This window comes from Rhipicephalus microplus, chromosome 5, assembly GCF_043290135.1.
Source record: "Rhipicephalus microplus isolate Deutch F79 chromosome 5, USDA_Rmic, whole genome shotgun sequence".
Lineage (NCBI taxonomy): Eukaryota > Metazoa > Arthropoda > Arachnida > Ixodida > Ixodidae > Rhipicephalus > Rhipicephalus microplus.
In genome coordinates, this window is record NC_134704.1 from 208,957,687 (window position 1) to 208,983,486 (window position 25,800).

The following is a 25,800-nucleotide window of genomic DNA, read 5'->3' on the forward strand; positions in this document are numbered from 1 at the left end:
CACACACACCTCCACAGCACCACCTTGAAAAACATGAATTACAGTCCCTAATACAGGAACTTCCAGAACCTTACCTGGTCCTTGGGGACCTGAATGCATATAGCAGTCTGTGGGGTGATACTCGCTGCAGTGCACGAGGTCGCCTAATTGAACAGTTTTCGCGCTCTTCCAGTGCATGTCTGTTGAATAGGAAAGAACTACATACGACGACTTCACCAACAAAACTTACTCGTTTATCAACCTCAGTATTTTATCTCCTTCACTTCTACCCCTACTGAAATGGAAAATCATACATGATCCATGTGGAAGTGACCATGTTCTTGTATCTTTTAGTACACTATCATACGAATGTCCTCCACATGTTCCTAAATGGATGATAAACAAAGCAGACTGGGAACAGTTTCATGACACTACTCGTTTAAGTTGGACTGACATATGTGGGTGAAGCATAGATGAAGCTTTGCAGTACCTTACAGCTTTTCTTTTCACTAATGCAGCAGCGAAGTGCATCCCGCAAACAACTGGACTGCCCGGCAAGGGACGTGTCCCATGGTGGAACACCAAGTGTTAGTGGAATGCGTGAAAGGAGCAGAACAGGGCATGGAGGTTTCTTAGGAACTCACTGACAGCCCTGTATATTTTGGCAGCTTTAAGAAAATGAAGTCCCAAAGCAGGAGAACATGTCAGCAGGCCAGAAGAGAAAGCTGGCATAAGTTTTTATCAGAGATCAATTCATATACACAGGAGGATAAAGTCTGGAACATGGTTAGTAGGGTAGCACCAAGAAAAGTACACTCATTCTTACTCGTAAACACACAGGGTGAGAGCTTGGAAGATCAGGCGAACTTCCTCGGCGCACACTTCAAACAGGTGTTCAGCACGTCACACTATAATGACGCTTTCCAAAAATACAAAACAAGAATAGAAAAGTGGAAAATAGAACACGTATGTATGGAATACAAAGAATACAACCAAGCTTTCAGTTCAGCTGAGTTCCATACATCACTAAACTTAAAGCAGCAATTCCGCCCCAGGTTCTAAATGTGTGGTGTACGAAATGTTGAAAAACCTACCAATCGAAACGCAAAAAACCTTACATTGCTTATAAAATGCTATCTGGTTTTCTGGGGCTATCTTTACTTTCTGGAAAGAGGTTATTAATATTCCCATTTTGAACATTTTGAAACAGGTGAAGTACCCTTCTGCAGTTTCGAATTATAGTCCTATAGATGAATTTCACCAGACACACGTCGCGAAAATGTGGTGGCCTTGTTGTCGGGCGTTTGGTTTCGCTTGGTATGCAAAAGCCGTTTGCACCTACTGCAGCTACCACAGTTGCTGCTGTGTTTTGGCTGGTGTGTGTGTGTGCTGTTTGTCGCCGTGCAAAGAAGAAAAGACAGTGTACCAGCGAGCTTGGTGATTTGCAAGGCTAGGCACAAGATGGGCCAGGTCTTTTAAAGACGATAGTCTTTCTTGCGGACCTTCGACAAAAAAATTTTGGTCTGTCTGTCTGTACATTTATCTGTTTGTCCGCCCTAACGATACCACAAACGGCCGACCCCATCTGCAGCGTCCATCAATATCGCTCAAGGTCCAGCATTCACACTTGTGCGATTGTCAATTGAAAAGCGATCATTGCGCATATCTGAGGTATCATAACACGTCGATGTTTTGTATGTGTGCCTTTATACTAGAGAACGCACACACAAGTAAATCTAAGGACCGTAGTGTTAAACACGCTGCTCTGACAGTGCGACACAGGGCTCAAAAAGGCAAGTTTTACCAACGCTTTGCTAAAACTACACGGTGGTGGAACCTGCCCGTCGCTTTGCGTTCTACAATTCATCGCCTCCGAGAATGCACGCATCTTTCTCCGCAAGCAGGCAGGCCTTCCTTCGTTTTCGGAGATAAGTGCTAGATGGCGCTTCTGGTAACGCGCCTCGATGCGCTCGTTCGCCTCTGCTGCACGCTCGAGGCACTCTAGCGCAGCGCCTCTAGAATACCGTTCAGATTTTCGTGCGCAGAACATCAAAGAAATGTTTTGTTTACTCTCTCCAGACGCAAGACTCTCGTCTTTCGACAGAATTTGCTATGTACCATGCAGATCCGGGGCCGAATTTTTTTTTTTTCAGTTTCTGTTGACGAAAATCCTCGCAGATCAGCCGCAGCTGTGAAACGCAAGAACTTTCTTTCGACACCACTCCATCAGTTATGTTTTAGAGCTGCTTACCCAGAAAAAACGATTAGCTTTTCAGAGGATGGAATAAGCCGTGGAATCGTGCACTTTTTAAATTAAGCTGTAGAGGCGTATCGAGCACGTTAACCTCGAGGCACGTTAACGTTCTGTATAGCATCGCCATATGTAAAGCACTTTTCACGGTTGCCATTTTTGATACAACTGCAACGTCTTGCGACATATCGAAACGATATCGTCATACTTGTGTGCACTAAAGGTATCACTCCATCATCAAGCCAACGATCGAGCATGTGTTTCTTACTTTAGTAAAAAGTAGCAGCGTACGAAAGGATGATTAGACTATGCTTTTTCTGATTATATGTGGCTGCGATGACACACCTGACACAAGTGTATTCGGCAGCCGGGGCAGGGCTGTTCTGGCTGTGGTGCACTTCACGAGATTTTCGCGTGTGTGAATTCACAGAAAAACATCACACAAACTTGCAGAGTCTTGCGATCCGTACGCATTTCAGGGCGTCGGATCTAGCAATAAATTGAGCCGTGGACCTTACAGGTACGTAACGGTATAGCCCACAGCATGTTGGTGAATCATTATCGCAAGCGTATTGTGGATGTGTCGCCGAGGTCGCCCTTGTCATTTCCGTGAATAACTTCTCCGGCACATTTGTTATATGCAGGATTTATCATCGCAATTCGTGGTCACATATTTTTACACCGCACATTTGCATATTGTATCCTTAAAGCCTTTTGCTGAACTGGGTTTGTCCTTGCATTAGTACAAATTAAAATGTGCACGTGTGACGTAGGCTGCAGCAACGACAATGACATGTCACAAATAAGCTACATTTCTGCTGTTATACCCCACATGTTTTGATGAGTTGTAAAAGAACTTGTTGTTGGGCTAGTTGGAACAACATTTCAAAAAGTTATTTCGAGCGCGAACACACGACACAATCACTCACACAGGCACACACCCAGGCATCGAACACACACAGCGCTCACTTCCAATTTGAGAGCTGTGTGTCTTTGATGCCTGGGTGTGTGCGTGTGTGGGTGATTGTGTCGTGTGTTTGCACTCGAAATAACTTGCTGAGTTTTCGTGAGGTTCTTAAAGAATGAGCTACACGTCAACATCGCTCTTACGTTCATACAGAGCCACTGCAACTTCCTGTGTTCGGGCCCCTGCTTGTAAACATGCGAGAGGCGTCCCAATGCGTTGTTTTAGAAGGCAGCTTGTGCACCTGCTACGTTCGTTCTCACGTAATCATAGAGGCTGGCTGGTGGCGCGCTTTCAGTTTGGACGACTGGGCAGAGCCAACGCGCTGTGACATAACTCGGCACCTACCGTGTTTACAAACATGGAATACGTCTGTCGCACTTGCAAGCTGCCTGTGCAAACTTTTCGTGCTCGACCAGTTCTAGTGCGGGTTTCGAGAGGGTAGATCCACCACCGACTGCCTTTTTTGTATGGAGACACGGATCAGAAACGCTTTCGTTCACAAACAATACTTTCTTTCTGTGTTCCTCGATATCGAAAAGTCTAATGATACAACATGGCACTTTGGAATATTAAGAGACCTGTGCTACTTTAGTGTGCGTGGCAGAATGTTTACCATAATCGAAAGTTACTTGTCGAATCGGGCGTTCCGTCTCCGAGTGGGCAGAATTCTTTCCCAAATATTTGTCCAAGAAATGCCGCCGAGTGGGCAGCATTCTTACCCAACTATTTGTCCAAGAAACAGGAGTGCCACAGGGTGGTGAACCTAGTTGCACACTTTTTATTTTTAATATGAATTCTTTGTGCATGTTCATCGAAATATGTTTTACTGCACATATGGTTGATGGCATCCAGCTTGGTTTTAAGTCTTGTAATCTGGCCTTGTGTGAGCAGCAGGTTCAGCTTGGTTTGAATAATGTCTCCAGTTGGGCAGAATAAAAAGAGTTCTTAATGAATGCATAGAAAAGCACGTGTGTCTTATTCCCCAGGAAGAGAGGCATTCATTCCGAACTTGATGTTTAACAGCATGGGCAACGTCTTTCTGTTAATATTGAACACATATTCAGGCCAAATCTTGGACACTAAGCTAACCTTCATACCACACATCAAGCATTTAAAAAACAATTGCATAAAAGCCATAAATGTTCTAAAGGTATTGCGCATTATGTGGGGAAGTGACAAGAAGTGTCTGATGAACTTGTAAAAGACTCATATGTACTTGCCTAGACTATGGGGCAATAACATATTAGTCTGTGACACCTACTGCCCTTAAAATGCTTGATCCTGTTCATCATATAAGCATCTGTTTCTCTGCGAGTGCTTTTTGCACTAGCCTCGTGGAAAGCTGGTACGTGGAATCGAACGAATGGTCGCTTCACCTACAGAAATGTTACATGTCTGTAAATATTATCTTGAAGTGAACGCGGACAAGGAACACCCTTCGCATTCTACAATTAATGACATGTCAAGTTCTGCTGTGTTTGAAAAATGGCCTTCTATGAGACAGCCTTTCTCACTTCGTGTGAGGGGCTTAGCGAAGGAAACCGGTGTGCCACTTACACAGTTTGATGGCTCCCGCAGTATTCACTTTAAAAGGGCAGCGCAGAAACGCGGGGAAAAGGACAGTAGAGACAACGAGCACTAACAACTGAAATTTTATTGCAGTCACCTGTGCATATATATGTGCCTGAAAATGCGATTGAGAGGAGGTTAAAAGCATGAAATCAAGGCTGGTTTTAACCAGGGATTGAAGAAAAAAAACTGAAAACTATAAAATCTTTGAAGGAACTCGCGCATACGTGATGAGTGAGAAGCACCAGGCCAGGATAAAACGAGCACGAATGACAAGGAGAATAAAAGAAAATGTCTAAGATATTTAATTTCAGCATCAGACAGATATGGAAGGCCTGCTCACGCACTTGTCACCTGCTTCATGATGAATAACCTTCACTCTCGCATTCTATCTTATCTCTCCCCATTTTAAAAAACTGAGTACTGCGAAAGTTAGGAGAGCAGCCCCAACGCCTGCAATGGTCAGCCAGAAAACCGCTAGTCGTATTACGTACATTATAGTCGTGCTCCTGTGCCCTTTCATTAAAACACCTGCCAGTTTGGCCAATGTGCTCAAGTTTACAACTTGAAAGAAACCTATAAGCTACATTGGAAATGCACCCTGTGAACCTGTTCCTGTGTTTGGTTGTGCGCCCAGGGCGTTTACCTCTGTAGGCCTTGCCACATAACCTCGAGAGTTTTTAGGGCGCACAGTACAACTTGCACGTCATGCTTTAATGCAATTCTCTTCAAGTTATGTAAAAATTTGTGAACGTATGGGATGACTTACACATGCTTCATCTTTTTTCTACCAACTTTTTCTTTTGTTTGACCGCGTTTCATGTTTCGTACCATGGTCTTGCACAGCGCAAAAATTCGGGAGCGTAACCTGCCTGCTTCAATCTAGTGACCTGTGCATTAACGCTAGGTGTAATGACATGTACACATGACTTATACTTGCAAGGTTATGAACAGGACATGCACTACACATTCATTTCATTTGTCTGGTGGCGATCTACCTTTGTGTGACAGATGTGGAGAAGCACTCACCGTACTTCATATTTTATTCTAGTGTAAACAATACTTTATATTACCCTATCAACAACAGATACCACTTCACCCTACAATGTTCGTCGGTAATGAGAATAAATTTTCACACATAAATGGTTGCTGGCTTTTTTGGGGGACGTCCGTACCTTTCATGTGATATACCTTGGCATTCCGTAGCACGACCTCTCACTGTGGCTTCGTTGAACAAAGCACTTGCCTTGCGGCTCTTGGACGCAAGGGTGTGTACAATCGTGACACTTGTGTTAATGCCATACATGTTCACAATGGTTTTTAGTTTCACAAACTTTCACCATCCTTTGACACTATACATATTTCATGTCATGGTCATGATTTTATTACTTCTATGTTTTTATCTGCCTTAGCTTAAGGAATTTTAAGGCCCTTATACAGCAACTTATCACAATCATTGTCCACATCTCTAGTCCCATGAACTGATGGTCTTTGGCCATCAAATGGCCCGTGTGCAAAAAACGCTAAACATGATCATCATATCTTGCTCAGAAAAAAACGTATGCAGTTGTGGGACAATGGTTAGCTGTGGGTTACGTACGATTTGGCTCTGTAGCTTTGGCTTCATTGCCAAGACAAGTCTCTGCCAGTATAAGTAACGTTAGACGCGTCTTTTCAAAGAGAGTCAGTCATATATGGTGCAAGTAAGGACTCTGAAAGAAGTCATGTTCTTCCTTTTTTTTTTTAAATGCAAAGGCAGTCTAATCGCGTAGTGTAAATTTCTCCCCTGAAAGGAGTCATACTCTTCTTTTTTTTAAATGCAAAGGCAGTCAAATCGCGTAGTGTAAATTTATCCCCTGTCGGTGAACACCTTGAGAAGTACATCGCAAACAAATCAAAGGCACATGACATTTCTTTCGCCATCCTTTCTTCTCAGGCTGTGGTGGCTGGTTCGTTTTATTTCACTGCTGCTGGCAGCTGTTATATTGTAACAGGAATTATGTAGACCCTCTCTGTCGCCGTCTTGTCCCGAATGTATGTGTGTGTGGGTGTATATATATATATATATATATATATATATATATATATATATATATATATATATATGCTAGGGCACGAGATCGAGCCATGTCAATGCATGTATGTGCCATTGTGGAAAAGAGGACTGAGTAATGGGTTCACATAGAAAGGGCAGCGCAAAAACTCGGGGGAAAAAAGGACAGTAGAGACAGAGCGCTGACTAACAACTGAAATTTTATTTCCATCAGCTGTGCATATATATGCGCCTAAAATGTGATTGAGAGGAGGTTTAGAAGCAAGAAGGCTGGTTTTAACCAGCGATAAAAACTGCAAACGATGAAATCTTCAAAGAAACTCGCGCAAGCGTGATGAGTGAAAAGCATCGGGTCATGATAAAGCAAATGACACAGAAAATCAAAGAAAGCCTCTAATATAGCTAATTTCAGCATCAGACAAGGATATTGAAGGCCTGCTGACACACTTGTCGCCTGCTTCCTGAATGAAGAAAGCCTCAACAATCTCGCGCTCTATCTTATCCCTCCCCATTTTAAAAAACCGAGTACTACGAAAGTCAGGAGAGCAGCCACAATGCTCGCAATGGTCAGCCAGAAAACCACTGGTCGTATTGCGTACGTGCTACTTTGCCCTTTCATTAAAACACCTGCCAGTTTGACCAATGTACTCAAGTCCACAACTTCAAATAAACCTATAAATTACATTGGAAAATACAATCTGTGAACCTGTTCCTTTGTTTGGTTGTGCACCCAGGGTGTTTTCCTCTGTAGGCCATGGCACACGCCATGCTTGCACGTCATGCATCGAAGCATGACGTGCAAGATGTACTGTCCGCGCCCTACAAAACCTTTCGAGGTTATGTGGCACTCCGGAACCTTTAAGACCAGCACGTACGCGAATTTGCCTTCACACTCCCACACGTGTGGATGCAGGCCCTTGTTCAATGAAACGACAGTGCTCTTCAAACATAGCGATCAGATCACAAGAGAACTAGTGGAAGCATTCTATATCAAAAAAGAAGGGGAGTCCTGTGTTAGTCAGACATCAATATTTTTACATGAAAAAGAAGAAATCCTAATCAGTAGCATGTTTGTTTGAATGGAATATGCCGTGCCTGCGTAGTTACCCGTAGTGCAAAATTAATAATGACGTCGACAAGATCCTTCGCTGGCCCTCTGCGCATGTTCTGTGTGTTTTTATCTTATGTGTTCAAACAACTTGCATACTTCAATAAAGTCTTCAGTTGAGAGTCGGCGCTTGTTTGTGTCTTCTCTTCGTCCCGTGAGTTTGTGCACTGGTACTGTCCATAATGTATCACCAACTAGCCTAGCTATTAGTCCTGCTTCAGATTTCAATGTCCAAAGGCGATACATAGCCTAACATTTTTTTTCAGCGCTAAGACGCACAGTCAATATTTCTATCTGAACGATAACTAGTGAACAAAGTACGTGGCAATAGCATGTTAATAGCTTAGTTCTCTGTTAGTGCCTTGTTGTCAAGTGCCTTGTTGTCAAGGGCCCTTTACTGATAAGAAATTGTGATGCTGTCCAGTTTTTAGTCCTAAAGATAGTGCAAGTTATATTATTTCTGTTGATGCTAACATTTATTGAGTCCCACATCCTTAACTGTTTGTCCACATCCTGAACTGTTTATGGTGCTGTTATGTTGAGCATTGAAGAAAGCAGCGAGGCTGATTTTGTTGCTTATGCTGAAATGTTGGTACCTAATTTCCTTATTGTTCTGGAGGCATACCTCAAAAGTACTTCCGTTTCTTGTGAGGTTGTCATATATTTGCAAAAGAAAAGCATTTGCAATGGCTCCAGTGTTGCACAGATCTTAACTGACAATTTTTCTCTTACTGACCAGGCCTTACTGCGTGCTTCTGTTTTATCTTATTCTTGTCATGTTTTTAGATATGTTGATGATTTTTTAGTTGTTTTAGACAAGACGTGCCTTGTGCCCTACCTTGAAATTTAGACTTCATTTTAAATGCCTTTAAGGCAAATGCCAAAGGAGTAACCTTGAATGAGCTTCCAACTGACAATGTTTTGCAGTTTTTAGACATTAACCTTGCTGTAAAAAGGGATCATGTCTGTTGCACTTATATGCCTCGCAGTAAAAAAGAGCTTCTGTCATATGACACTGCGCATTCCAAGGGTGTGAAATGTAGTATTGCCCCGCATTGGTGCTGCGCAGATTGTCTTTGCACATGATGCAGACCAGCCTAGGTAATCAATTTGGCACACTTGAAAAGGCTGGCTTTCCTCGATGGCCTTGCACACTGTTGCCGGATCTTTTTTACGGGAGCTGAATACCAGCACTCAGGAAGAGCACTTGAGAGAAAGAGGGCATGCTAAACCACTGGTCGTGCCTCATTTACACAAGCTGAGCCATAACCTCAAGAAGGTGGCCACTAGGTTTGCGATTCCTGTTGTGTTTTCCGCCCTGAATAAATTCGCACACTTGTGGCCACGAATCTGCCAAGCAGCAAGGGTGTGGTGTGCCGAAGGTGTTGCTTCTGAAATTCCCCTGAGCTGTCGCCTCAGGGAGCATGTCGATAGTATTGGCAAGAGTGATGGTGCGCATCTTCCTGCACACGTCGTGTCCACGTCTGTGCCAAGGTTTTAGCAAGCTAGCATTATCTGCAAAAGCAGCCGCCAAATAGCAAGGGAACTCCTAAAGGCTTAATATATTAGAAGTAAGTGGTCGGCTTGTGTCAGTGACACGTTCATTGTACTCTATCAATTTAAGTTGTCCTTTTTTAATCAGCTGCTCACATGACATGTCTGTGGTGGCTCATTCACTCAATGCGCGTGGGCGGAAGTTTACCTGTTTTTCAGCCTGCACCGGTAATAAACAGTTGGTAACTTGACACCTGTCTGTCTTTTCTCACCTTTTTTCATTATCCTTGTGTTTTCATTTTCCTAGGTTTTACGCGAGTCGCAGCAGGGGTGGCAATAGCAAGTCAATGTATTATCGGAAGTTCTGCATTGGCGGTGATGACCTATACTATTAAAGAAAAAACTGGTCCACGTGTGCCATTGCGTGATTGCTCGCGTGGAGAGGTGGCATCAGTATCCCTTATCTCTTTTCGCTTATAGTATCCCTTATGGCTTATAGTTTAGTGCCATATGCGTGCGATTTACAAAATAATCTGTGCGGCGAGGTTTCTCGGCTCCCACGATTCACTCTTGAAGGTGGTCCTACACAAGGTGGCTGCGAGCGATGGTGCAATCCACTTTTGTTGTCTGTTAAAAGCCCATGACACTATTATGTTAGCAAAGGGCTATAGTTCTGTTACAAAGATTCTTGTGTAATCACAGTTTTTGAATTTCTTATTGAATGTTGTGCTTTTTTTTTAATGTTTCCAGAGAACGTAGTTTTCAGCGAAACTTTTTTTTTATAATATTACACATGCTCGTTACGAGAGCTAGATAGGTCACGTATGTAAAAAGGTAGTGCAGTTCATACCTAGCGATAATCTGTTTAAAAATTTCCTTCAAAATTTATTCAGTGTTATGTCTATTATAACCAATTAAAATACGCACTGGGGCCCCCATGTTGCTAAAATTTGTATTTTCAAGCTCCCAAGACTACATATTAAATGCCGCTGACTGCTTCGAAGCAAGGTTCTTCTGCTCCAAAAACTGCTCCCAATTTAGTCTCAGCCGTGTCTCCTCTGTTAACATTATTATTATTATTATTATTATTATTATTTAGAAAGTCTGCCCTTTGGCATAATATTTTTTATATTTTTTTATTCAAAAATTATTATTATTGGTGATGCAACTGCAAACGTCTTCAGCTACACACTTACTGCTGGTAGCTCGCATTTCAAGGGTAGAGTTGGGTAACTTCATCTAGATTTCTCATTTCAGTGTCTTGAGATGGTATTATTAAATCTGTGATTATTTTTTAGCCTTATATCCATAGAAGAGTACACAAACGAAGGTAACCCGCCAGCGTCTGTGATAAATCTATGGAATCGAGGGAGCTGTTGCGCCCTGACAAATTCCTTCTTGCCAGCACATGTTCAAATGCCATCGCTTTAATCACTACCCCTAGATTTCATTGCAGGCATCTACGGGCTTTGTCGAACTCTAAGCGTCAGAGCCCAGAGAAATAAAACATCAACATGCATGTGCTCGTCGTGGAAAAGAAAAGAATGAAAGAACGAAAATTGTGCAGTAAGGCACCGTTCTTATGACGTTAAGTCATTGTTCAATGCAAGGTGCATAGAGCACGTGAGTAGTAGCATTTTTTTTTTGGAAAGGTAAGGATGCAAATCAGTGGTAAATACAGCAATTCATGGTAACAATACTGATTGTTGGCCTAGTTGGTACTTGCTTAATGACATGCTTTGGCCGCAAATAACACAAACACAAGTAAAGGAACACTCAACGACAAGCACAAGCGGCTTGTGTTTGTCGTGAGTATTCTTTTACTTGTGTTTGTGTTATTTGCGGCCAAAGCATGACAGCAATCCATGTTGCATCAGATCCGATCGAATCCAGATCCTAAATAGTCAAGTCAGTACGTACAGGTCAATCAGTCAGTACGTACAGGGATTTTTTTGGCAAGCAGCGTTACGGCTGGTTGACTCGCATCTAAAAACTACGCATTCTTTGTGCAGATTTTCAGCAAGTTTCCGTCGCAGCCTGTTCCCGTCGCTGCCGTAGCGGCCTGTTTCTTCTGGGCCAGCGTGGTTTTCGACAGGATTTAGTGCGCCGGCGCAGTCTGCTCTTCGAATCAGCGTTTTTATCGTTGAATTCATCGACGAGATCCGACGCCCGCATTTATCGTGCTGCCACGAGATCTGTTACCGAGCAGCGCTTGGTGCCTGCCCCTTCAGGCCTATATAAGGACGTCGCAAGTGCTTCGTCTTCATTTGGCAAGCAGCGTTACGGCTGGTTGACTCGCATCTAAAAACTACGCATTCTTTGTGCAGATTTTCAGCAAGTTTCCGTCGCAGCCTGTTCCCGTCGCTGCCGTAGCGGCCTGTTTCTTCTGGGCCAGCGTGGTTTTCGACAGGATTTAGTGCGCCGGCGCAGTCTGCTCTTCGAATCAGCGTTTTTATCGTTGAATTCATCGACGAGATCCGACGCCCGCATTTATCGTGCTGCCACGAGATCTGTTACCGAGCAGCGCTTGGTGCCTGCCCCTTCAGGCCTATATAAGGACGTCGCAAGTGCTTCGTCTTCATTTGGCAAGCAGCGTTACGGCTGGTTGACTCGCATCTAAAAACTACGCATTCTTTGTGCAGGTTTGTGGTATTCAAGTTGTCTTTTCTTTTTTTTTTTTTTTTTTTTTTTTTAATTCTTAGCCGTGACTGCTGCTTTTGCCAAGTTGTTACATTGTATACTGCACTATGCCTACTAATACCGAGCTTGCTAAGCGAATAGACGCGCTCGAAAGTCTGTTCGATGGTAGGCTTGAACGTGTGGTTGCAGACCTTGTTTCTAAGTGTTCTAACAAGCTACATGAACTCGGCTTTGATCAATGCGCAACTCTGGCGGAAAGTGTTCAGCACTTAAGTGATGTTTTTGATGACATGAGGGTGAGGCAGGACGAGCTGGTGACTGCGAACCGCGCACTCTCCGCAAAAAATGAGGCGTTGGAAAAAAAAGTTGCTGATCTAGAACAGTATTCTCGACTGAATAATGTTGAGATAAAGGGTGTTCCGGTCACGCAAAATGAAGATTGCCTTGCAATCGTGAAAACCATTGGCAATGCCATCGGCTGCTCTGTTTCTCCCTCTGACTTGGACGTTGTCCATCGTGTGGCCACAAAGTCTAAGGAGAAGAACATTATCGCTCGCTTTTGTTGCCGCGAGAAGAAAGGCGAGTTTGTTCGTAGGGCTCGCAAAGCCCGTCTACGTACTGGCCAAATTGGCTTTTCTGGTTCCACTGATGCTGCTGTGTTCGTTAATGATCACCTTACTGTCGAGAACAAACGCTTGTTTTCTAAGGCACTAGCTCTTAAGAAGGAGAAGAGCTGGCAGTTTTTATGGACGGACAACTGCCAGATTAAGGCTCGTCAGACTAGCAGCAGCAAAGTGTTCATCTTAAAGTCTGAGAACGACCTTCGGGTTTTCAACTAAGTCGCGTGTTATCGATTCTAGGGACAATTCTCTCTCTCTCTCTCTTTTTCTAATTTTTTTTTTGTCCTTGACGAGTACTTGTCAATCATGTCCTTTTCTGCTGAAGAATTTATTTCGTTTCTATCTGACAATCAACGCTCTCTAGTTCATTTCAATGCACGTAGCTTGCGAAGGAATCACGACAACATTAATAGTTTCATTCACTCTACCAGACACTCTTTTTCATTTATATGTATATCAGAAACCTGGCTTTCCGATGTGGATGCTAATCTATATGGTTTTACGTCGTACAAATCTGAATACTGTCATCGTGCATCTGACAACTATGGTGGCTCAGCCATTTTCATTTCTTCTGGCATTAATTATATTCGCAGATTGGACCTTCATATTACCATCCCCTATTGCGAATCAGTTTGGATAGAAATTGAACAGCCACAGGTTACTCATAATCAAAAAAATTTAATACTCGCTTGCATCTATCGCTCACCTTCCTCCTCATTTATCCAGTTCTTATCGGCTCTTGAGACTGTCCTGAACACTCTATCAATGGAGAACAAAAATGTATTGTTGGTAGGCGATATCAACATTAACCTATTAGATTCTCATTCAAGAACTACAAGTGCCTATAATGATTGCCTTCTAGGGTACGGGTTAACGTGCCTCATCGATTCGTACACTAGATCCAACCCACGTGGCTCTAACACTCTTTTGGATCATGCTTTTTGTAACTTTAATCCTAGAGTGTCCGGGGTGGTTGATGTCGATATTACCGATCATTATCCCATCTTCATCACATTTGATAGCCCTATAACTCAAATCAACACAATTTTTACTGCACTGCGATTTGACAAAGACAATTTCATCAGTGCAATTTCAAACTGTGACTGGTCCAAAGTTAGCTCGCAAGCTGATCCACAATCAGCGGTTGATACATTTTCTTCTTTATTCTCAGAAGCTGTTTCTTCTAGTACTCACACTATTGCTTATAACAAGAAATACCAAGAGCCTCAAAGCCCTTGGATGACATCTGCCTTATTAACCAGTCTCAGAAAGAAGGATAACCTCTATAGGAAAGTTAAGAGACAACCCTTTAATATCGCCTTGGCACTTCGCTATAAAAGTTACTGTAATACTCTTAACTCTTTGCTAAAACTTGCCAAGAAACGCTATTATAATGAGGAATTTATAAAGAACAAAAATAATCATAAAAAACAGTGGAAACTGCTCAATGAATTCTTGAATTCGCCTACAATTAACTCGCCCATAACGAAAATCACTCACCATAACGCTACTTATTGTCACTCTGACGACATTGCTAATGCGTTTTCTGAGTATTTTTGTTCGTCATCCAATTCCTCAAAAAATGTTCCTTCACCTAGTTTGCCGCGCTTACCTCACTCATTTTTTCTCTTTCCCTCTTCCTCTGACGAAATAGTATCAGCTATTCGTAATCTTAAAAATACTTCTCCCGGTCTGGATAACATTTGTGCACACCATTTAAAGATGGTGGCTCATATAATTTCTCAGCCCTTAACCCATATAATCAATCTCATTTTTTCTAAAGGTTCTTTTCCTGACTCATTAAAGCGTGCAAAAATTATACCAATTTTCAAGAAAGGCGATAAAGATGATATTAAAAATTATAGGCCTATCTCTATTCTTCCATCATTAAGTAAACTAATTGAACAACTGTTTGTAAAGCGTCTTAGTTCTTACCTTTCGAAATTTAATGTTATAAAACCTTCCCAGTTTGGTTTTCGTCATGGAAGCTCCACTAACCTTGCTCTGCTTTCTTTGACAGACTTCATCAAACATTCCATTGATACTGGTAACTTCTCGGGTTCAGTCTTTTTGGATTTAACTAAAGCCTTTGACACGCTCAATCACTCCATTCTTTTCAATAAGTTAGATTCTTATGGTATTACTGGACCAGCTTTAAATTTTCTGAAAAGTTACCTGTTTAACCGAAAAAATGTGGTCTTTACAGGTGGCTCTTACTCTAACATTAAGATTACCAATCAAGGTGTTCCGCAGGGGTCCATTCTTGGCCCCCTCCTATTCATTATTTATATTAATGATCTCCCTGACGTCATTTGCTCTGCACATTGTGTTTTGTACGCTGACGACACCACAGTATCATGTAAGGCCAAAACAGTTCCATCTTTAATATCAAAACTAAACTCTGTACTCAGCGATGTAGTTTTATGGTGCAACAACAATGATCTAACGATAAACCCCTCTAAAACTCAGTTCATGGTTTTCAGGTCTGCTCATAAACATTTGTTAACTTCTGCTGCTATAACTATGGGTCCTAATACTATCCATGCTTGTGATACTGTTTCTTTTCTCGGTGTACGTTTAGACATAACCCTTAATTTTGGTCTACACTTATTAGACATAAAGAAAAAGACTGCTTTTGGTATTCGTGCATTGATTAAAGCTAGGCCATATTTTTCCACTAATGCATTACTATCGCTCTACTTCTCATTTATTCATAGTCATTTTAACTATGGCATAATTACCTGGGCCAACACCTATCACTCGTACATCTCATCTGTACAACATATACAGAACCAAGCAATCCGCATTATCACTTTCAGCCCTCGTCGTTCGAACGCTATTTCTTTGCTTAGACAATACAATATTCTGTGTATTAGTAGGTTATTTGAATTTCATTGTACTTGTTTGTTCTTTAATATAATTCACCGTCGGCTACCCTTCGACCTCATCAACTGTGACTTATTGATAAACACTAACCGCACTCGCTTCGCATTGGAGCGAAATTTATTACTACCCCGAGTTTGCACTAATTACGGCATAAAGTCTTTGTCATTCACAGCTATTTCATTATGGAACTCTATTCCACCAAATATAAAGTCTCTATCCAACTTGTATACATTCAAAAAAACTTTGAAATTATATCTTCTATCACTATAAATTATTCTATGTTGTCCTTTTTGCATTTTGACTTAGCGATTGTATTTGTTGAAGTAGTGATTATTACTATGTTTTATCGCTTCGTTATTTTTCTATAGTTGCTTTATAGCATTGTTTTGTTAATATTACATTGTCTTGCCATTTGCCTTTGCACTTGTTTACATGCTTTCTTCATCGTGGGTCCCCCTACAGTCTTCGGACTATGGGACCCTAGTCTGTAAAACGTCTTCTTCATTTTATGTATCGCCAGTCTGTTAATAATAATAAACTTCAAACTTCAAACTTCAATCTAATCCAATGCACATCCTAAGCGGCCTGTGCCGAAACCAGTATAGTGAACTCGAATATATTCCAGTGGCGGAACTGATCGGGCTCCGGCGTCCTCTTTTTACACAGACGCCATGAGATATTGCTACTTCTATGTTTTCTAGCAGCTTTGGCTGCATTGTAGAACTGTCGTGGGCTTCTTTAAACTTTTAGCTGCAGTTAATTTTAACTCATGTGCTCGCTTTCCGGTTCTTCCAAACATTAAACAGCCAACTTGCTCACTCTCTCACTCAGAGGTTTCATTTTGGCCAGATAAACATCGCGAAGTACTTGCTGTCTCGACTTTCGCAGCGCACAGTTTTTAATGAGAGGAAGGGATAAGTTAGAGCGTGAAATTGTCAAGGCTTTTTTCATTCATCCAGCAGGTGACAAATGCATCAGCAGGCCTCCTATATCTTTGTCCGATGCTGAAATCCCATTTCTTAGTCGATCATTATTCTTTGTGCTCCTGTTTTGTTATAGACTAGCGTTTCTCACTCATCACGCATGCGGGCCCCGCCGCGGTGGTCTAGTGGCTAAGGTACTCGGCTGCTGACCCGCAGGGCGCGGGTTCGAATCCCGGCTGCGGCGGCTGCATTTCCGATGGAGGCGGAAATGTTGTAGGCCCGTGTACTCAGATTTGGGTGCACGTTAAAGAACCCCAGGTGGTCTAAATTTCCGGAGCCCTCCACTACGGCGTCTCTCATAATCATATAGTGGTTTTGGGACGTTAAACCCCACATATCAATCAATCAATCAATAAATCATCATCACGCATGCGTGAATTTTTAAAATGTTTTTATCCGTTTAAGTTTATCCTTTTCAATATCTAGTTGAGAGGAGTCATGTTATCTTACTTTTACCTCCGTTACAATTGCCTTTCTGTCTTTTTTTGTGGCACATATATATGCACAGGTGACGACAATAAATGATCAGTTGTTAGTTAGCGCTTTTTGACTTTGTGTCTTTCTTTCCTTGGGTTGCTGCGCTGCCCTTTCACAATCAGTGGAAATATACACATTTTTTTCAAATTTACCGCACGTACTTAGAGCATTCTGAGAATTTGTGTTACATTCTTTTACTTATTTTATAGGAGCACCTGATTTTTGTCTATCACTAGAGGGTCTGTTTCCAGTGCACAGAGTTTTCCAAGCAGATGTGGCGGTCATGGAATTCGCCTCAAATCATCATGGAAAACTTGGAAAAGTCGAGGAATTATGAAAAAGCAAATTAGTAGACACCCTGCTTATCCAAATCTGCTTCATGACAATATTCTATATGATCCAAAGCAGTTTTTTTTTCTTGCTATAACAATTGCTTTAGATCCTAAACTGACTGGACCACCACTGTGACATTCTTAGACACAAGTTACGAATGCACTACCGAATGTACTAAACTTAGTTGTAGTCACTTGCTTTGTGACTACAACTAAGTTGTGACTACAACTAAAACTTTCACCATCCTTTGACACTATACATATTTCATGTCATGGTCATGATTTTATTACTTCTATGTTTTTATCTGCCTTAGCTTAAGGAATTTTAAGGCCCTTATACAGCAACTTATCACAATCATTGTCCACATCTCTAGTCCCATGAACTGATGGTCTTTGGCCATCAAATGGCCCGTGTGCAAAAAACGCTAAACATGATCATCATATCTTGCTCAGAAAAAAACGTATGCAGTTGTGGGACAATGGTTAGCTGTGGGTTACGTACGATTTGGCTCTGTAGCTTTGGCTTCATTGCCAAGACAAGTCTCTGCCAGTATAAGTAACGTTAGACGCGTCTTTTCAAAGAGAGTCAGTCATATATGGTGCAAGTAAGGACTCTGAAAGAAGTCATGTTCTTCCTTTTTTTTTTTAAATGCAAAGGCAGTCAAATCGCGTAGTGTAAATTTATCCCCTGTCGGTGAACACCTTGAGAAGTACATCGCAAACAAATCAAAGGCACATGACATTTCTTTCGCCATCCTTTCTTCTCAGGCTGTGGTGGCTGGTTCGTTTTATTTCACTGCTGCTGGCAGCTGTTATATTGTAACAGGAATTATGTAGACCCTCTCTGTCGCCGTCTTGTCCCGAATGTATGTGTGTGTGGGTGTATATATATATATATATATATATATATATATATATATATATATATATATATATATATATATATATATATGCTAGGGCACGAGATCGAGCCATGTCAATGCATGTATGTGCCATTGTGGAAAAGAGGACTGAGTAATGGGTTCACATAGAAAGGGCAGCGCAAAAACTCGGGGGAAAAAAGGACAGTAGAGACAGAGCGCTGACTAACAACTGAAATTTTATTTCCATCAGCTGTGCATATATATGCGCCTAAAATGTGATTGAGAGGAGGTTTAGAAGCAAGAAGGCTGGTTTTAACGAGCGATAAAAACTGCAAACGATGAAATCTTCAAAGAAACTCGCGCAAGCGTGATGAGTGAAAAGCATCGGGTCATGATAAAGCAAATGACACAGAAAATCAAAGAAAGCCTCTAATATAGCTAATTTCAGCATCAGACAAGGATATTGAAGGCCTGCTGACACACTTGTCGCCTGCTTCCTGAATGAAGAAAGCCTCAACAATCTCGCGCTCTATCTTATCCCTCCCCATTTTAAAAAACCGAGTACTACGAAAGTCAGGAGAGCAGCCACAATGCTCGCAATGGTCAGCCAGAAAACCACTGGTCGTATTGCGTACGTGCTACTTTGCCCTTTCATTAAAACACCTGCCAGTTTGACCAATGTACTCAAGTCCACAACTTCAAATAAACCTATAAATTACATTGGAAAATACAATCTGTGAACCTGTTCCTTTGTTTGGTTGTGCACCCAGGGTGTTTTCCTCTGTAGGCCATGGCACACGCCATGCTTGCACGTCATGCATCGAAGCATGACGTGCAAGATGTACTGTCCGCGCCCTACAAAACCTTTCGAGGTTATGTGGCACTCCGGAACCTTTAAGACCAGCACGTACGCGAATTTGCCTTCACACTCCCACACGTGTGGATGCAGGCCCTTGTTCAATGAAACGACAGTGCTCTTCAAACATAGCGATCAGATCACAAGAGAACTAGTGGAAGCATTCTATATCAAAAAAGAAGGGGAGTCCTGTGTTAGTCAGACATCAATATTTTTACATGAAAAAGAAGAAATCCTAATCAGTAGCATGTTTGTTTGAATGGAATATGCCGTGCCTGCGTAGTTACCCGTAGTGCAAAATTAATAATGACGTCGACAAGATCCTTCGCTGGCCCTCTGCGCATGTTCTGTGTGTTTTTATCTTATGTGTTCAAACAACTTGCATACTTCAATAAAGTCTTCAGTTGAGAGTCGGCGCTTGTTTGTGTCTTCTCTTCGTCCCGTGAGTTTGTGCACTGGTACTGTCCATAATGTATCACCAACTAGCCTAGCTATTAGTCCTGCTTCAGATTTCAATGTCCAAAGGCGATACATAGCCTAACATTTTTTTTCAGCGCTAAGACGCACAGTCAATATTTCTATCTGAACGATAACTAGTGAACAAAGTACGTGGCAATAGCATGTTAATAGCTTAGTTCTCTGTTAGTGCCTTGTTGTCAAGTGCCTTGTTGTCAAGGGCCCTTTACTGATAAGAAATTGTGATGCTGTCCAGTTTTTAGTCCTAAAGATAGTGCAAGTTATATTATTTCTGTTGATGCTAACATTTATTGAGTCCCACATCCTTAACTGTTTGTCCACATCCTGAACTGTTTATGGTGCTGTTATGTTGAGCATTGAAGAAAGCAGCGAGGCTGATTTTGTTGCTTATGCTGAAATGTTGGTACCTAATTTCCTTATTGTTCTGGAGGCATACCTCAAAAGTACTTCCGTTTCTTGTGAGGTTGTCATATATTTGCAAAAGAAAAGCATTTGCAATGGCTCCAGTGTTGCACAGATCTTAACTGACAATTTTTCTCTTACTGACCAGGCCTTACTGCGTGCTTCTGTTTTATCTTATTCTTGTCATGTTTTTAGATATGTTGATGATTTTTTAGTTGTTTTAGACAAGACGTGCCTTGTGCCCTACCTTGAAATTTAGACTTCATTTTAAATGCCTTTAAGGCAAATGCCAAAGGAGTAACCTTGAATGAGCTTCCAACTGACAATGTTTTGCAGTTTTTAGACATTAACCTTGCTGTAAAAAGGGATCATGTCTGTTGCACTTATATGCCTCGCAGTAAAAAAGAGCTTCTGTCATATGACACTGCGCATTCCAAGGGTGTGAAATGTAGTATTGCCCCGCATTGGTGCTGCGCAGATTGTCTTTGCACATGATGCAGACCAGCCTAGGTAATCAATTTGGCACACTTGAAAAGGCTGGCTTTCCTCGATGGCCTTGCACACTGTTGCCGGATCTTTTTTACGGGAGCTGAATACCAGCACTCAGGAAGAGCACTTGAGAGAAAGAGGGCATGCTAAACCACTGGTCGTGCCTCATTTACACAAGCTGAGCCATAACCTCAAGAAGGTGGCCACTAGGTTTGCGATTCCTGTTGTGTTTTCCGCCCTGAATAAATTCGCACACTTGTGGCCACGAATCTGCCAAGCAGCAAGGGTGTGGTGTGCCGAAGGTGTTGCTTCTGAAATTCCCCTGAGCTGTCGCCTCAGGGAGCATGTCGATAGTATTGGCAAGAGTGATGGTGCGCATCTTCCTGCACACGTCGTGTCCACGTCTGTGCCAAGGTTTTAGCAAGCTAGCATTATCTGCAAAAGCAGCCGCCAAATAGCAAGGGAACTCCTAAAGGCTTAATATATTAGAAGTAAGTGGTCGGCTTGTGTCAGTGACACGTTCATTGTACTCTATCAATTTAAGTTGTCCTTTTTTAATCAGCTGCTCACATGACATGTCTGTGGTGGCTCATTCACTCAATGCGCGTGGGCGGAAGTTTACCTGTTTTTCAGCCTGCACCGGTAATAAACAGTTGGTAACTTGACACCTGTCTGTCTTTTCTCACCTTTTTTCATTATCCTTGTGTTTTCATTTTCCTAGGTTTTACGCGAGTCGCAGCAGGGGTGGCAATAGCAAGTCAATGTATTATCGGAAGTTCTGCATTGGCGGTGATGACCTATACTATTAAAGAAAAAACTGGTCCACGTGTGCCATTGCGTGATTGCTCGCGTGGAGAGGTGGCATCAGTATCCCTTATCTCTTTTCGCTTATAGTATCCCTTATGGCTTATAGTTTAGTGCCATATGCGTGCGATTTACAAAATAATCTGTGCGGCGAGGTTTCTCGGCTCCCACGATTCACTCTTGAAGGTGGTCCTACACAAGGTGGCTGCGAGCGATGGTGCAATCCACTTTTGTTGTCTGTTAAAAGCCCATGACACTATTATGTTAGCAAAGGGCTATAGTTCTGTTACAAAGATTCTTGTGTAATCACAGTTTTTGAATTTCTTATTGAGTGTTGTGCTTTTTTTTTAATGTTTCCAGAGAACGTAGTTTTCAGCGAAACTTTTTTTTTATAATATTACACATGCTCGTTACGAGAGCTAGATAGGTCACGTATGTAAAAAGGTAGTGCAGTTCATACCTAGCGATAATCTGTTTAAAAATTTCCTTCAAAATTTATTCAGTGTTATGTCTATTATAACCAATTAAAATACGCACTGGGGCCCCCATGTTGCTAAAATTTGTATTTTCAAGCTCCCAAGACTACATATTAAATGCCGCTGACTGCTTCGAAGCAAGGTTCTTCTGCTCCAAAAACTGCTCCCAATTTAGTCTCAGCCGTGTCTCCTCTGTTAACATTATTATTATTATTATTATTATTATTATTTAGAAAGTCTGCCCTTTGGCATAATATTTTTTATATTTTTTTATTCAAAAATTATTATTATTGGTGATGCAACTGCAAACGTCTTCAGCTACACACTTACTGCTGGTAGCTCGCATTTCAAGGGTAGAGTTGGGTAACTTCATCTAGATTTCTCATTTCAGTGTCTTGAGATGGTATTATTAAATCTGTGATTATTTTTTAGCCTTATATCCATAGAAGAGTACACAAACGAAGGTAACCCGCCAGCGTCTGTGATAAATCTATGGAATCGAGGGAGCTGTTGCGCCCTGACAAATTCCTTCTTGCCAGCACATGTTCAAATGCCATCGCTTTAATCACTACCCCTAGATTTCATTGCAGGCATCTACGGGCTTTGTCGAACTCTAAGCGTCAGAGCCCAGAGAAATAAAACATCAACATGCATGTGCTCGTCGTGGAAAAGAAAAGAATGAAAGAACGAAAATTGTGCAGTAAGGCACCGTTCTTATGACGTTAAGTCATTGTTCAATGCAAGGTGCATAGAGCACGTGAGTAGTAGCATTTTTTTTTTTGGAAAGGTAAGGATGCAAATCAGTGGTAAATACAGCAATTCATGGTAACAATACTGATTGTTGGCCTAGTTGGTACTTGCTTAATGACATGCTTTGGCCGCAAATAACACAAACACAAGTAAAGGAACACTCAACGACAAGCACAAGCGGCTTGTGTTTGTCGTGAGTATTCTTTTACTTGTGTTTGTGTTATTTGCGGCCAAAGCATGACAGCAATCCATGTTGCATCAGATCCGATCGAATCCAGATCCTAAATAGTCAAGTCAGTACGTACAGGTCAATCTAATCCAATGCACATCCTAAGCGGCCTGTGCCGAAACCAGTATAGTGAACTCGAATATATTCCAGTGGCGGAACTGATCGGGCTCCGGCGTCCTCTTTTTACACAGACGCCATGAGATATTGCTACTTCTATGTTTTCTAGCAGCTTTGGCTGCATTGTAGAACTGTCGTGGGCTTCTTTAAACTTTTAGCTGCAGTTAATTTTAACTCATGTGCTCGCTTTCCGGTTCTTCCAAACATTAAACAGCCAACTTGCTCACTCTCTCACTCAGAGGTTTCATTTTGGCCAGATAAACATCGCGAAGTACTTGCTGTCTCGACTTTCGCAGCGCACAGTTTTTAATGAGAGGAAGGGATAAGTTAGAGCGTGAAATTGTCAAGGCTTTTTTCATTCATCCAGCAGGTGACAAATGCATCAGCAGGCCTCCTATATCTTTGTCCGATGCTGAAATCCCATTTCTTAGTCGATCATTATTCTTTGTGCTCCTGTTTTGTTATAGACTAGCGTTTCTCACTCATCACGCATGCGGGCCCCGCCGCGGTGGTCTAGTGGCTAAGGTACTCGGCTGCTGACCCGCAGGGCGCGGGTTCGAATCCCGGCTGCGGCGGCTGCATTTCCGATGGAGGCGGAAATGTTGTAGGCCCGTGTACTCAGATTTGGGTGCACGTTAAAGAACCCCAGGTGGTCTAAATTTCCGGAGCCCTCCACTACGGCGTCTCTCATAATCATATAGTGGTTTTGGGACGTTAAACCCCACATATCAATCAATCAATCAATAAATCATCATCACGCATGCGTGAATTTTTAAAATGTTTTTATCCGTTTAAGTTTATCCTTTTCAATATCTAGTTGAGAGGAGTCATGTTATCTTACTTTTACCTCCGTTACAATTGCCTTTCTGTCTTTTTTTGTGGCACATATATATGCACAGGTGACGACAATAAATGATCAGTTGTTAGTTAGCGCTTTTTGACTTTGTGTCTTTCTTTCCTTGGGTTGCTGCGCTGCCCTTTCACAATCAGTGGAAATATACACATTTTTTTCAAATTTACCACACGTACTTAGAGCATTCTGAGAATTTGTGTTACATTCTTTTACTTATTTTATAGGAGCACCTGATTTTTGTCTATCACTAGAGGGTCTGTTTCCAGTGCACAGAGTTTTCCAAGCAGATGTGGCGGTCATGGAATTCGCCTCAAATCATCATGGAAAACTTGGAAAAGTCGAGGAATTATGAAAAAGCAAATTAGTAGACACCCTGCTTATCCAAATCTGCTTCATGACAATATTCTATATGATCCAAAGCAGTTTTTTTTTCTTGCTATAACAATTGCTTTAGATCCTAAACTGACTGGACCACCACTGTGACATTCTTAGACACAAGTTACGAATGCACTACCGAATGTACTAAACTTAGTTGTAGTCACTTGCTTTGTGACTACAACTAAGTTTGGTGTACGTGTGGCCAGTTTTTAGAACAGTGACTTTAAGACTCTGTGATGGTGTTGGGAAAAATTGTTTCACATGGAAAAGCTCATTCCACATATGAACTACTTAATATACTGGCACATTCAAATTCAGGCATGGGCTTTTTTTTTTTTTTTTGCCCGCAGCTCAAATTTTTAACATTAGGGTAACTGGGCTGCCATAGTAATTCAGGTTAAAAGGGAGTGTTGCTTTTTGTAATGCATAGAATAGATGACCAGTTGCCTATTGTCTACAGGGATAGATAGATGTGGCGAGATGAAAATTAGCGAGCTTTGGTTGATGCAGTTGATGGGGCTAACAGATGGCTGATTGTGTGTTGATTCACAGGATGAACACAGGTCCTCGAAATTCTTGAAAACTGTTGATGATTAGAAATTTTGACAGGGCCCAATCGTACTATCTGGTAATTCACGGCAGATGAGTGTGCTCCTGGTCAAAGGTCATTGCTTATCGTGTTTCTTAACGCCATGATTTTGAAACTAAACACTGTCAAACTGCCAGTATTGTTGATATTGAGGCATGTATGCTTGCTTTGGCTTCGGTTGGCCAATAGCCATAAGCTGATGGCCACAATGTCTACAGCATCCTGAGCTCTCTAAAAAACAGAAGAAAAGTTGCGTGAATGTAGTCATTGCTGCAGACTATTAGTGTTTAAAAGGTTTTGTTTTAGCTTCATCTTTGGTGATATCTTTTAGCAAACTGCCAAAAAAAAAAGAAAAAAAAAACACTGAACACTTTTGTCGTGACCTCTAAGAGTGCGAACATGCGACTCTCCACACGACTTGCTGGTAACAAAAAGCTTTTATTTAACAAGCACCGGGATGCGCCAGCTCTTGGAGTTTAATCCAGTCCACGCACTGGGACAGTGGACTGTGGATTGTTTACACTGCGGAGCAGGCGAGATGCCATGCCACAACTTGCACTAGCCTCAATCACTAGCCTCAATCACTAGCCTAGCGCAATCCAACAGTTTGCAAAAAACTGTGAAGATCAAGACTAATGAAGCTGTTGGCATTAAAATGCGAATATAAAGACTGATATAAAAGACTGCACTGAGCTTCAGAACTTCTAGTCCAGTGAAACTATGCAATAAGTGCACAGAAAGATCATCTCTTGTTTTCTCCAATAACATTTACCATGAACTACAATCGTGATCCGTAAACTTTTTGGAATGTCCTTGAATTTTTTTCTTCCAAACCTGTATAAACCCTGATTCATTGCTTTGCAGGCTTCCACAATCGATGGGCGCCGGAAAGGAGCCTGCCTTTTCTGCCAGGAGTACTTCATGGACCTGTACTTGTTGGCCGAGCTCAAGACCATCTCTCTCAAGGTGCATGCACAGTTAACAAAAGCAAAAGCAGGCCTGAAATGTGCTGCTGCCCAGTCATCACTGGCAAACTTCGTAGCCTGCTATTAAAGTCTGTACTATGAGGCAGCACACATATTAGTAATATGCATACTGGAAAGTTTATATAGCGTGCGAACATAAAAAAAATGGACAGAGTAGAGAGAAAGAGCACTG

General features: G+C 41.8%; 1 protein-coding gene across 4 annotated transcripts in view; it reads left to right on the plus strand.

Moving 5' to 3' along the window:
* Clic (chloride intracellular channel protein 5) overlaps nt 1–25,800 on the plus strand; it is a 233,265-nt gene that overhangs the window by 42,287 nt on the left and 165,178 nt on the right. For 3 of the 4 annotated variants that reach the window (XR_012895577.1, XM_037424357.2, XM_037424354.2), the window contains exon 2: nt 25,507–25,608. The exons of the other annotated variant lie outside the window; for it this stretch is intronic. Coding sequence is in view for 2 of the 3 variants with exons in the window: in XM_037424357.2 (XP_037280254.1) it covers nt 25,507–25,608 (102 nt within the window). In the remaining variant the exon portion in view is untranslated. The remainder of the gene's footprint in view (nt 1–25,506; nt 25,609–25,800) is intronic. 4 annotated transcript variants of the gene reach the window in all.